Genomic DNA, 14,560 nt, shown 5'->3' on the forward strand with positions numbered 1-14,560 from the left:
AGCGTGGTGTATTTTGTTTAGCTCGAGAATTCCCATAAAAAAACTATAAAATAAACTCTCTATTGGTAGCAATATAAATTAAAGAGCTAAAATTTTTGTCAACATGTATTATACGACTGTTTTCAATTCTCCTTCAGCTGCGTCCGCAGCAATTGTTGTTACGAATATGTTGTGCGTGCTGATCTCAGCTCATTACATACTTGACTCTCTGAAGGCGTTTTAAGTGCGAAAGTAGAGCACCCTGTTGGAGAATAACGTAAGTGAGATCGAATGAATCACTCGATCCCTACTTCGTTCGTTTTCGACAGATTGCGCTACTTGTGCACATTATACGCCTTCAGAAAATCGAGTATGTAATGAACTAAAATCAGCCGCACAACATATTCATAACTACAATTGCTGCAGACGCAGCTGAAGGCGAATTACTTTCACACATAAAACGCCTTCAGAGAGTCAAGGATGTAATGAGCTGAAATCAGCACGCACAACATGTTCGTAACAAACAATTGCTGCAGAGGCAGCAGAAGGCGAATTCTTCAGTTAGAAAAGGGTGTGATAGGAAGTCTGCATGCAATGTGAGCGACTGAGGGTATACCTTTAATCAACATGAATCGAACGAAAAACAAAAAAGTGAATTGATTTAATGTGAACCGATCGACACCGATTCAATGGACAAATAAATAACAAACCGGATCAAAATCAGTGGATTTGTATATAGTAAGAAAATTTCAAATGCGGTATCATGAAAAAAGGATCAGCCAAGACTTTCTTTTTTGCGATTTAAAGTCTGTACGTACCATAGATTCACCCTCTGCAAACCATTTTTGGCTGAATTTTCCCCAATGCATCCCGCCCCCACCTCGGGCCAAAAAGAGGAAAATAGGAAATAATCTGGTAAAGGGGTGGAGGGGAAGAGAGAAAAAGTGCTCCTGAAATTTTCCTGAAATGGCTTTAAGGCAGAATAGAAAGTTTGAATTTTTCTCTTTTTTTATTAGGGAGGAGGAGGGCGGTAGTGGATATTTACACTTAGGTTCGCCACTTTTCCGAGTCCCTGTACTTCTCTCCCACCTCATGCATGAGCCTGGTGTAGCTTTAGCCGTTTCATGGTAGCTCCTATTGAAGTATCGGCAGGAGGAGAGAGGTGGAGGAGAATGTGCCTAGCCGCAAATCTTACAGGGCTCCACTTGCAAAAATGATGACACATGCCATAACTACGATGGACGAGTCTACTCCGAACACTTGCGGGGGTTTAATATTTCAAATTTGCAAGCTGACGCCCTGGGTAGTCAGGAAACTTGCGATTAGTTAGATGGGTGTGTGCTCTTGCTCCTTAACTTCTATTGAATGTCACAATGGTGAGTAAATATTTAAATTGTTCAGTTTAGTTAGTATGGTATCTGTATCTTAAATTTGGTCATCACAGCTTTTGCTGAGTAGAATATTTTAGGAAGAATCAGAGGGAGGGTTGAGTGTCTGCACCAGATAGCAGCGATTTTACTCCGTTTTACAGTCCTTTGACATTTGATTACGTGATTAGTGTTTTGTATGTGTCAGTGCGCTTATTTACTGCGGAAATAAATATCCCAAACGTTAAGCTAAAATTACGCTGAAAGAGGTATTATTGGTCAATTTTAAGTTTCAAATGCACAAATTCTATGCTGAAACTGTTTAAAATTCAATCTGGGAGGGACTTTTTATCTATACAATTTTCGGGGAAAGGCGTCCTGGACTGGACCCTTCTCTCGACATCAGCAAATCCCCCTCCCCCCTCCGACTTACTCTAGATCCGCCACGCACTGTCTCCAAATCACACGAGTCTTAGAAAATTAACCTCTAATTTTGGTAACATACACAGCATTGGCATAGTGCAAACCGGCGGACGGCACTGTTCACAAGAAAATTGCACAGAATAAAGAAAGTATAATAATGCTTGCATAGTTATGGAATTTAAAAAGAGAGATAGAGGGAAAAAAGCAAGTAGTTTGTGGTAGCTCAAAATTACGCTCACATTTTACTTTTTTGAAGCGAACTATAAGCATCATTTTAACAAACATTTTTAAGTATGTAAAAGTCACGAACAATATTTTATCATTAAAGCTGCAAAATTTGCTACAATTTATTTCGAACAATACTTTCAAGCTAAAATGTTCACTCTAGGAGGCTTGCATCACTTTTAGGTTTTATTTTACTCAGGTTTGAATGAAATCTCCACATAAAAAAGGATACTTTTTATGAAGGATCTTTGTAATGTTACGCAATATTCAGGATATCAAAAGTGTGTCTTAAGGCCTTTTAAATGCTAGTTTAACCACCCTGAAAGTTAATTTCAATCCTCGGAATGTGAAAATGCTATGCCAGCATATTACTTTTTTACTAAATGAGTAGAGTGTGGTTAGATGCACGAGTCGTTTAGGCAATTAGGCAGGGTTGGTTATTAAACCATTGCGCCTTAAAAAAATTCAGTACAAACCTGGATATCTTAGTATAAACGGAAAAAGGCAAATCGAGCCCACTTTTCCTTTAAAAAAGCTATGCTTTTTGATGCAACACTAGTTACGCCCAACTAAAAAGGCAAAAACTGTGACCACGTTTTGGGACTAGTTTGTATCATATCATCGGCACATTGCACTGTGAATTGATGTTGCACCAAGCATATCTCTCAAGAAAAATTGTGCCAGAATGAGCTTTTTCTCTCTGGCGAGCATTTCAGTTTTATACTGATTTTCAACTCACGTTAACTAAATAATCAAAACTATATATTATTTACCTATACGCTATTCTCACCATAACTTGTTAATGTCTAATCTTTTGAGAGTGTCGTTCTATACTGACAAGATGAAATACCTATCAAACAAAGGATATATAGCTTAAATGATTTTCACCATTGACTCATACATATCATGATACCTTGAGCTTGGCAATCAGAGAAGTCAAAGGTCGTCTCCGTCTTCAATCTACTGAAGTAATCAAAATTACAATCACACTTAGCTCACTCTTTAAACGTATAGGTATAGGGCCTCAGTCTGTTACCACTAGCGTCTGCGCGTAAACATCATATCTGAAGCAGGTAGGATAAACTCAAAATTTTTTATAAGTGTTTTGAAAAAGTAATGCGCTCCAAAAATTCATTAAGTTCTCAAGTACTTCGTGGATAGAAAAATGTGCTGTTTTTGTATCTCCGGGTCTATTTGGGAAAGGAAATGTCCGTTTGTGTATGTCTGTCATTATAATATTTTTCACCTCAAGAAAGAGTTGTCATTAGGCATTTCTTAAAAATTAGGATATCATAGGCCCCTATTTCAGGAAGTTATATCTAGCATTGAGATTTTTCATATGAACCTGGTAAAAAAACTGAAGAGACAACCGAAAATATATGATCGCGACTTATTCATGAACGAGGGTGGGCTGTGAGGTATCTCCGGTAACACAATTAAGCAACGTTAATTTTTAAAAATATGAAAATCCCTGGTATAGGATTGCTCCTGTGCTGCGGTTGTAGGCACAAAAAAATGAAGGCTCTTTCTTCCGCTGAAAGTGTAACGAGTGCGCGCCGAATCGTGTTGCTGTTTTGGCGGTGCGTTGAACATGCAAACACCATCACGAATTATATTCTAGTTATCTCAGTATATTTTTTCCACAATTAGAATTCCTATCCCTGACTTTGTCGTAGATATTCGGCAAGTAACCAGAATTTACTTTCACCCAAGTGTCCATCCTTGATCGGAAAAGATTTGCCTCAACCTCGTTAAGCAAAAATAAGCGCACAAACATAAGACATTTCTCTGCGAAATACATTGATATTAATCTAATGCCCAGTTGGACTAAAATGAAATTGGTATTTTGTCAAATAAGGAGATCTGAATTGACAAACACTAACAGACTGATTTTCCTCTCAATTAAGTTAGGAAATTTTTCATACGCTCACCGTATCCTTTGTGAAATTGTGACTGGAAAACTTGTGCTTGAGTGTCTAATTTTTTGCCATGTTTCGTGGTCCATAAATGTTCATCTCAGGTTGTAAATACAAAGAAGATAAACGTTAGAAACTAATTACAGTGTTGGACACTTGAAAAAAATGATCCTTAATCAGTGGTTTATACTAATCTTTAAGTTATCGTCGCAATGGGTTGGTTATCGGGTTGACTCAGCCTTTGATAACCTTTGCATTATCGATTAATTGCGCAGCAATACTTTGCCTCGAAATGAGACATTGTTTCAGATGAATCGAGGCGTTTTAGTCCCAGTTATTTCGACCACTTAAATCCACGAGTAATCGTGACACCCCCCCCCCCCCCCCATTCGAGTCGGCTGTATAGAAAGTGGGTGTTTTTCTCGTTGTCTATCTGAGATTAAAAGCGCCAAAAATAAAATAATATAATTACGACTAAGGAAGGTTCTCTGTACCACTGATGGCATCAATCAACTTCTACCGTACTTCTAACTTTAAAATTTGATCACATATCTGTGAGACAAATTCCCAATTACATATTTCATATACGGACCAGTTTTTATGAGAAGATTAAACTGGGACTTAAGAAACGTCAAGATTCAAAATATTTTCGATATCTATAAAAAAATTCACAGACTTGCCTTGAAATTTAGAATTTTATACAGAGGCGTCGCGTACAGACAATATAATTTAAGTTTTAAATTTCTTCAGTGTAAACCTTGTTTAATTTTTCCTCTAGGTTTGATCATTAAAACAAGGGTTTTGGAGACGTTCGCTTTGTTTTAAGATGACGCACTGTAGAAAGAATGACAGATGGCTCATCTTCCACCCACATGCACTGTTCCTAGTTCTTGCCATTCTCGGTTCATGTAAGTTTTCAAGCACTCTGGAATAATATGTCGAACTATAGACCACGATGAGAATCCTAACATCATAAAGCACTGTCGCCTAATACATTTCTTTTATTTTCGGGAATAAGATGAGCATCGGACATGGCATGATTGTTGTCGCGTATACCGCAACGCGTTAATTCATAGAGGTTCTCTATCTCCCTTTCTCCCATATTTTCGGTCTCTCTCTATGAATTTCCAAAACCTAGCATCGAGCAAGCTTCACTTACTCGTTGCTGTGATCACGTCATACGCATATCTTTATTATATTTTTTATTACCAGCGTCACGAGATGGATTGAAAGATAAGACTCTCTAAGGACCGAGCTCCTCTTTTAACATAGGGAGCCGGGCCACTTCGTCTTGGTCTTCCACCTCGAAGTCCTGCACTTCGGATTTCTCACCAACTAGCACAGCCATCCATAAGTGCTCCGATAGTCAGTCTTTTGTAACGATTCCATCTTCTTCAAATATACGCGAATTCATACGTCATTCAAAAACCCTTTCGTCTATTTTTCTTGCTCTCCCACAAGTAACTTTACCGCCACGGTTAGGATTATTTTAGATGTTTCAGTCCGTCTAAAGCTTAACAAATTCTTCACCGCGACAATTGTCTAAAATAAAAATTAAAGAGAGAATATGGCGTTGTTAGTTATCATTTGAATTCATACCAAGCTAAACTCCGAGCATCTGAAAAGTTTTAAACTTTTTCCCGCTGTGGACCTATCTCACTTTCGCCTCGCGAGTGCCTCTTCCCGGGCCATAGATCAAACATTTGAGAAAGACGAACTCATCTGGACTTGATCATCTGCCAACAGTCCCAAAAATCATAAAAATCGGCTTTACATATCTATATCTAGAACGAACTATGACAAAAAAAATGTCGTTTCTATAACTGAGCTGGATATAGTAGTTCCTATTTGCAAATGCAATTCTACTGTGACTGAATTAACGATTCACGAGCAACGTTGATCAAATGATCTCGGTAGTGCCCCGGTCTCCCGGTAACATATCACTGAAAGAATAATCTCGGTGTATTTACTAAGAAAAGGGTGAAATTACCAAGAATTCAGGGTTCTATTTGAGCCCAGTTTTTTCTTGGTAAAATTACCACTTATGGAATTGGTAATTTTACCGAGAAATCTCGGTAAAATTATTGAACTTTCTCGGTAATTTTACTGGACCTTGGTAAAAACGCCAATATTTTTAATCGACTGTGGTAGAATTACCGAGATAAAATGGCAAAGTTACCGGGAATTGATTACCAATAAAAGTGGTATTCTTACCTGAAAAAACAGTAAAAATACCGGTTTATAGGTAAGCTTACCAGTCTGTCTTGATAAAATTACCAATAATTGGTAAAGAAATTGAGATGGAATACTCTGTATACATTTTACGCTACATGGTCGACGAAAAAATAGAGAGACGCAAAGATTTTGAAACATTGCCAAAAGACGTGGTTCCGCCTTTTAGCCATCGATATACATAATACATACATATTAGGACCTTTCTGATCAAATAGCTCTATTAGACTATTAGAACGTTGCTAAGATTGTACTTACATTCCACCGTTTAGTTGGTAGAGAGCTGTAAATTTTGTTCTGGAATTTGCCTCAAATTTTCTTCCTATTTTCCTGAATATGTTGGTAGAGTTTATAATGTGAGTGATTTCGGATACCTGTAATAAAAGAATAAGTTGCACAATTTTAGAGACGTTGACATGGGTGTAAGTTGTTTGGTCGGAAAGGTGCTCATTGGATGATTGTACGGGGAGGCGAGGCTTTATTTGAATGGGCCTGTTGCAAACTTTTGTTGCAGAGCAAATAAGAATTGTCACTTTTAGAAAGTGTCTCAAAAATCACGATGAGCGCATCGGTAAAGTCTAAAATGCACTCCTTACTTCACAATTTGCGTAAGAAATCTGCGTTTTTTCGAGCTTCCCGCTTCAAAAACGATACCACCCCAGATAAGACATAATATTTTTACAATATTGGGCAAATATTGTCAGTACTGTCGCAATATTTACACAATACTGACAATATTTTGATAATATTATAATCAAAATTATTTTTTTAGAAAATATTTAAAGAATCATCATTTAGTATTTTTAAAAATAATATGTTTACCCAAAACATCATAAAAATATTTTCAAAATATTTGTATTTCAATACTGTAAAAATTTATATCGTGAGAGTATTTTTAAAATATCAGTACATATAATATTTATATTCAAAATATTTATTATATATTTTAAAAACATTTTAAAAGACAGTAATGCATTGGTAAGTATTTTCAAAATATTTTGAAAATATTTTAAACAATAATACTGCTATTCAAAATATTTTTAAAATATTTTCAATATCCTAATCGGTATAAGTCATCATACTAAATGCCTGCCCATAACGAAAAGTATTAAACATAATAAGGCTTAGATTTAAGACGTAGCTCAAATGTGTTCTTTCTGAACAATTATCCATTATTTTCAACCTTATTATTCATAAAGGTTATTGCAGTTGTTGTCAAATTTAATATAATATAATATACAATAATATATATTTTTTTGCCTCCCAAGAAATTATTGAATTTCCACCTCCTTGAGGTCATTTTCAATGTATTTGCGCGTGATCTCAGTTTATTTCTTTTTTTGTTTCGTTTGTAGTTCATGTACTGTTGTGAATATTATCATTGAATGAGAATGTTATCATTCATTCACATCTGGTTGTTTATTTTTTATTTTTCAAATTTCAAATGAAACATTTAAATTCAACTGAAGAAGAAATTCTTGATCTCGTGTGCTTATTGGTCTCCTGTAGAACTTGCACTTAGTAGCTGTACAGCTGTGAGATTATGGCAATCGCACCTGCATAGTCTTTATGAGGAAGACATCAAACTGCAATCAAATGCAAAATGCATCTCAGAATGTCGATGAAAAATTTAAAGAGAAAAAAATAAATAAAATAATAGAATGGTGGAAATAATAGAATAACAGAGACAAAAGAAGAGAAATAAAATGAAGTAAATCAAATTAATGATAAAATGAAGTCAAAGACTAAACTGAAGTAAAACATTAGAGGGAGCAAGGAGATGAAGTAAAAAAACTGAGATGAAGAAAAAAATAAAGTATAAGGGAAAAAACTAAATGAGGTTAAAGAATAGAATGAATTTAAAGAATTAACTGAAGTCAAAAAAATTATGATGAAGTATTAAAATAAATTACAGTAAAACAAAACAAAGTAAAGGAATAAGAAGTAAATAATTAAAGAAAAAAAATGAAGTGCTTGAAAAAAAAAAAAAAATAGAGTGAAGAAAAAAATAGAGTCAGCAAGGAAATAAAACAAAGTAAAACGATAAAATAAATTTAAAAAATATAGTAAAGTAAAAAGTAAAATAAATACACGGACAAATCCAGGCAGATGGAAAATATCCTAGTTGCCCGTCCAACTCGACGTTAAATACCGGTTTTAAGTCACTAAAACACATCGTCTAGTGAAGCTCAATCGGTAGGGTCGTCGGTTAGTGTTAGGTAGGTCCCGGGTTCAATCCCCAAGGTGGATGAAAAATTTCTAATCTGCAAAATCGATTCAATAACATCCCAGTGGTTTCATTATTTTTATTTTTCATGGTTTCTAAAATTATTTCCACAATTAACCCTTTTCCACCATCCCCTAGCTGCGAACCCCTAAATTGATTCAATATTGGTGTAGTATTGTCTCAATATTGATATCCAAATACTTTCCCTTTGAAGTACTGGTACAGTATTCTCAGCCAAAGTACTGGCACAGTATTTATGCCAAAAGGAAAGATGGTGTACGATTTTAACATTGGCTCAATATTTAACCAATATTGGCCCAATGTTTGCATAAATACCAAAACAATATTGTTTAAATATTGGCTAAATATTCCTGTCTTATCTGGGACGGCACAGGTGAACATTTCGTTAGAGGAGTCATTCCATCCAACCCCTGCTCGCAAGGATACTACGCAATATTCAACATAGCCGACGCCAATCCGCCAAAACGCATGTGACGGGACGATGATTCTAACCACCCGATGACAATCAGCATGTTTACATTCACATTTTTCTTGCGTTGTTAGATAGGTATCCGCCTTGCTTGACCTCGCGCTCTCCTGAACTTGTGCGCGGAAGCGTCGGCCATGTTAAGCAGGGATTGAGTGGAACGACTCCTCTAACGAAAGGTTCACCTTTGCTGTCGTATCCTTTTTGAAGCGGGCATCTTAAAAAAAAACGCAAATTTCTCACGTAGATCGTGAAGTTAGGAGTGCATTTCAGAGTTTGCCGATGCGCTATCGTGATTTTTAAGACATTAACTGTAAGGAACAACTCTTATTTTTGCTCTGGCAAAAGTTTGCAACAGGCCCATTCCTTATCGCAAGTTCAGAAATGATGAAGTAAAAAACAACAGTGACAAAGAATTGGGAAATAAAAAAAAATCAACGTATTTTTATTGAATTTTCCTCAGGCTTAAATGGCGATTTATTATTCATTTTTCACGCAGGCGTGGCGGAATCTCCTTTTCCCACTGTGCCTACGCGTACGGCGTATTCTTCTCCCTCTCACATTCCAACAAGCGACTCTGGAGAAAAATCTGCTGTACTTAGTCTGCTCACGGGCAATATCAAGGCGGCGACCTCCACTACCAATGAGTCCGCGACTACGTCCAATGCTGTTATTGAAAAAAACGCGAGTCCTGATCCAATCGTTGCGTATATGAATGGAGTAACCGGACCCTTGCAGGAGGACGATTTGGAGTACTCGTTAGATTACTACAATGAAAAATTTCTGATGAAGGAGTACGAGTTTGAGCCCGCGGACTTTTTGAAGAGACTCGCCAAATCTGCGATGTCGGAAGGAACGACACCAGCACAATTTCTTCAAGAGATACAGGATCTCCTGTCTTTGCAAAACCGATCGCGGTCTGAACAGGTATTTTCTTCTAAATAATACAATTTTTGATGAGCTTATTACTTGTTTTAATCCTAGTCTGACACCATCCCAGTCAATGTAGAACATCTAACATAGTCAGATGACATCATAGGCACATATCGACGGTGAAACTACCAAACCACGTATCTCGTTTGCGGTGTTTAAAAATCTACGCTCGCATTTTATTTTTTTGAAGTAGACCAAATCAATATCATTCCTTGAAATTTTCACAGAATTTTCTCCGCACGAAAAGGAAAAATCACAGAAATTTTCACGACTGGACGTTGAGTAGTTTTTCATTTAAAAAATAAAGTATGACAGGAAGTCTGCGACGTCGCAAACCGAGATACGTGGTTTGGTAGTTTCACCGTCGATATAGGGTAACTAGCACAATATAAGGGGCTCCACCTCATGGGTGTTCTGCGCCCAAACCCTCGGAGATTTTGTCACTGTCAGCCTGATGACCACTATTGAGAAAGTTTAAAGAAACACGCGATTCAGCAAAAAAAAAAAAATTGCAATTCCGATAAGAAACTAATATTTTAGGCTCTCGTCATATCTAAGTTAAGCGAAATAAGTATCATCCCAATTTCTTCCTCCATTAAAAATTAGTTTATGTAACACAAATCTCTGTTTGCGATTCATTTTGTCATTTTCCATTTCCCCCATTAGTATTGGCATCATCCAAGAACACTCCGTTTAACTTCCGCTAGGCTCCTCAGTTGATGGAGAAAAAATATTACAAACATAATAACGCAGCATAAACCAACCGAGATGCCTTTCCGAGAGGTACGATAAGCTCGTTAGTTGAATTATGCGCGGAGCGTATAACAATGGAAGAATGCGCGAAGTTGGGTCCGGACCCAACGTCCAACTATTTTAAAAGTGCGGTCTGCCGCCAAGTTGCCTACGCTCGATTTTGCAGGCGCAACCTGAGATCTGCCTACGGCTTTTGCGAAGCATGTACTAAGTTGGGTTAGGACACAACATGCAGCTACTATAATTTCGCGGTGGGCCAAGTTGCATACGCTCGAGGAAAACACTGATCACACCTAAACCCCGATATACGCTATTAGTGGCGACGTGATCATAGGGATTCTCCATTATATCGAATTGGATCCAAACAATATAATTGGCATAACCTCTTTCAATGCTACCAATGCTAATAAATCGATATATATCGCTTTTTTGTGACGTGCCACAAACAGTGTCTATCTCGAGAGCTGAAAATCGCGAGCGCCCGTAGGCCGTGGACAGATCTCAGATATCGCCCGCAAAATCTAGCGTATGCAACCCGGCCCACCGCGGAGTTAAAACAGTTGCATGTTGGGTTCGAACCCAACTACACATATTCTTCCATTGTTCTCCGCGTTGTTTTGAGTTGAAAGAATGTTCCAACAAAATAAGAAGCTCTGATTTTATGGAAATGCCGATTACAAACATGCTTAATTGGCAAACTGGTAAAAGGGTGTGTGACATAAAGCCTGCAAATGCGAAAATGTAATTCCAATGTGGAATTTAAATGAAATCTATAAATTAGATGGTGGATTAAGATTCACTACCGTGCATTGCTTTTTCCGTAATTTAAATGAGCCCATTCTATGTGTGGGAAGAGAGTTTTAAATACACAGAGGCAAAACAAGAAAACGTATTTGAAGTAAAATATAAGAATAGAATGGTGGTGCGATTCCAGTTCTTAACAATTTCTGTTTACAGAGAGTGAAATGCCCTGTGATATTGCCCTGGGAAAGTTCGTTTGTGGCGCAGCTTCTTGCATTCAATTTTTCTCCCTTTGACAGGGTATGCAATGTGCGCCCTTAGAAGTTTAATTAGTGATATCAGAATCGCGCTGGTCTTGTTTAAAAGTGTTACCATCCTTCTGAAGATATGAGGAAGGGACTGGGCTGTAAGAAAGATGAAGCTCGACTTCAAATTGCTGAAGTCAACTTTGCAACCTTGAATTGGAGTTAGTTTTCTTCGTCTAGGAAATGATGAAATAGACACATGTTGGTTGTTTCTCCACTAAAAAAATGTATTTTCTTCTTTAAGGATGACGCTGCTGGCCGAGAAGACGCCTCCAAAATTCCTGCTGGCTACCTGAGCGAGAGCTTGCGGAAAAAAATGACAGAAGGCTGGAAAAACGAGCTGAAACGTCTGGAAAAAAAATACAATATCAGTTCGGAGAGCGCAGGACCTGACTCCATAACCTCCACAAGGTTATCGCTATTGTTCCCGCACTATATTAATTTCGGCCAGAAACCATTCGCGGCTCCGGCTAACATCACGGTGGGCATATCATTTGCCCAGAAACAGGTGTATGATTCTCGCAGAGGAACTTATTATTACGAGACCCCCGACGCATATATTCCATCAATTTTAGGTCGCCCAGAATTCGGTGGAGTCATTCCGTTGGTGCTGCTCAGTAAACCTACCCAGCGGATCATCATAGGCACGCACCTCTATGCCCTTCATTGGCAGGACGGTAATGACATGGTGCCCTTCCGGACCAAGTGCGCCTTGCTGAAGCGTCGTATGGAAAAGAGCTCACTATCGGAGGAGCGGAGATTTAGGTTTCTAATCAACAATGAAATCATGCATAAAAATGGAACTTTGCTGAGGACATCAATTAAAAATGTCTACGAGCAAATACCGAGTACTTTTAAGGAAAAAATTGACTGGGATTTGCTGAGTTGGGAGGTGCATCTTTGAGGGCTGAAAAATAAATGTCTAATAATGTGGTAGCTAGGGACAAATGCGGCGAAGTCTGACAAAATGTGCCTTAATGTTGGGACAAAAATGAGACAACTATAAACTTATAAACTACAGCTAAAGAGGCGTTCGATATCGAATCGTTTGGAGCAAAGAACACCCAAATGGACTACATTTTGCAATAAAGAACTACTGTTTCTGACTCCTTCCAGAAACAATACGTGTGCCATTATTTTTTATAGTTTCTCTATTCAGATAAATGCTTTTATAGATTAGCCAGAAATAGTAGTTCCCTATTGCAAAATGTAGTCCAAATATTCCACCAATTAGCCATTGGTAGCAATTCAAAGTCTTAGGACGATAAGTAAGGGGAATATGAGAAGGTCTGAAAATTTACCCCTATGATCTTGATAGTATTCGTGTTCAGCATCGAAAAATCAAAATATTCTTATATTTTTCACCCCGAACCGGTCTTTCTTCAAAGGCACTGGACAATTAGAGTTCCACCTCAATGCTTGGCACCATAAAAAATAGATCTGATGGTTTTCAAACGGCTAGTAGAACATCGTTGAGAGGGAGTATATTTGTGTTCCTTTTACCCTTCCAACCTGTGTACCTAAAGATACGTGCTAAACATTTTATTCTATTCCTGTCTTTTAGTGCAAAAATGTTCCAATACACATTTTTATTCAATACTTTGGAGTTTTTATTTTCCCTTATATTTAAATTATCAATAGTTTTCATGCATGTCAAACAAACGATCGACGATGTATAATGTATATTCTTTGGTTTTATTATTAAAATTCTCATCAGTGTTGAAGAGATTAATATTCAAACCTTGCGCGCTACAATATTGTCCAAAAAGGAAATTTACGGATGCTTTGCTTTTTAAACTTCCTCTGGAGGTTACTCGCTTTGTTCAAGATATTCTGTGGAATGTTTGTACAAAACGTTTAGATATTTTCTTCAAAAATGATTAAATAAATCGCCGCAGACATGATTCCAGACGTCGCGTCGCACGATCAAGATACGTGCTCGATCTGAATAGGATGGAGGGGGGGGGTATTAATAGCTTACGTATTCTGCCTAGAGCGTGTGTTATTTAGTGTCCAAAAAAATATCGAAATTTTAAGTTAAAGGGGGGGGGGAGATGGACCCCAAGAGGGGAGGAACCCAAGTTATTATCTACAGCCCCCTAATTCCCGCCTTTTAACATGAAATTTCAATAATTTGGGACTATGGATGAGTTAAGCTCCATCAATTCCTTACTGGGCAGTGGCAACGTCCTTGATCTTTGGTCGATGACAATCGCGTTTAGGAAAACGATGACCTCAAAAATTATTTGGAGCTGTAGCTTTGAGTGAGAGCGCTTTTGAAAAAAAAAACCCTTAGAAAATAAGGGAAAGTCTTATTTTTTGCAATACAGCGCAGCACTCCCCCGTGCAGTCTGGCTTTTTAACCCTGGGATACCCCGGATATCGACGGTGAAACTACCAAACCACGTATCTCGGTTTGCGACGTCGCAGACTATCTGTCATACTTTATTTTTTAAATGAAAAAATACTTAACGTCCAGTCTTGAAAATTTCTGCGATTTTTCCTCCTCGTGCGGAGAAAATTCTGTGAAAATTTCAAGGAATGATATTGATTTGGTCCACTTCAAAAAAATAAAACGTGAGCGTAGATTTTTAAACACCGCAAACGAGATACGTGGTTTGGTAGTTTCACCGCCGATATACTACTCACTTTTTTTATCACCAGAGGCTTCACCGCTTCAGGCTTCACTCATATAATTGAAGAAAAATTTAGGGATATTTCAGCGGATTAACAATTTCAGTCAATTTAAACTACATTGATTTTCAATTTCGGTCATTTTCGGATTCCAGAAAACCTTAGTATTCTTAGTTGGCTAATGTGCAACAAGATTTTAAGATTGAGTTTTTAGATGGGATTTTCTTTGACGCACACTAGATCATATAAACATTTAAAGCGTTCTATATTTGGATAATGTTGAACGAACCAGACTAAATTCAACTCAAGATTTGCCTCTTTATAGATAAGCGCTTTCA

General features: G+C 37.5%; 1 protein-coding gene across 5 annotated transcripts; it reads left to right on the top strand.

Moving 5' to 3' along the window:
* The first annotated feature begins 1,216 nt into the window (after nucleotides 1-1,216).
* Nucleotides 1,217-13,187, top strand: LOC109044330 (uncharacterized). 5 transcript variants are annotated; one of them, XM_019062005.2, is made up of 4 exons: nucleotides 1,217-1,355; nucleotides 4,689-4,818; nucleotides 9,320-9,783; nucleotides 11,833-13,187. In XM_019062005.2, exons 2-4 carry the CDS (start codon nucleotides 4,737-4,739, stop codon nucleotides 12,490-12,492), a joined length of 1,206 nt encoding a protein of 401 aa, XP_018917550.2. In that variant the 5' UTR covers nucleotides 1,217-1,355; nucleotides 4,689-4,736; the 3' UTR covers nucleotides 12,493-13,187. The 5 variants fall into 5 exon arrangements, with proteins under 5 accessions (XP_018917550.2, XP_072154051.1, XP_072154050.1 ...); XM_072297950.1 differs by having other exon boundaries at nucleotides 1,221-1,355; nucleotides 9,356-9,783; XM_072297949.1 differs by lacking the exon at nucleotides 1,217-1,355 and adding an exon at nucleotides 1,596-1,615.
* The last annotated feature ends 1,373 nt before the right edge of the window (nucleotides 13,188-14,560 follow it).

This window comes from Bemisia tabaci, chromosome 3, assembly GCF_918797505.1.
Source record: "Bemisia tabaci chromosome 3, PGI_BMITA_v3".
NCBI classification, from domain to species: domain Eukaryota; kingdom Metazoa; phylum Arthropoda; class Insecta; order Hemiptera; family Aleyrodidae; genus Bemisia; species Bemisia tabaci.

Excerpts from the sequence above, each read along its gene's own strand:
- LOC109044330 (XM_019062005.2), top strand. The coding sequence starts at position 4,737 with ATGACGCACTGTAGAAAGAATGACAGATGGCTCATCTTCCACCCACAT. Across the intron at positions 4,819-9,319 it reads TCTTGCCATTCTCGGTTCAT|GCTTAAATGGCGATTTATTA; the intron begins GTAAGTTTTCAA and ends AATTTTCCTCAG. Across the intron at positions 9,784-11,832 it reads ACCGATCGCGGTCTGAACAG|GATGACGCTGCTGGCCGAGA; the intron begins GTATTTTCTTCT and ends TTCTTCTTTAAG.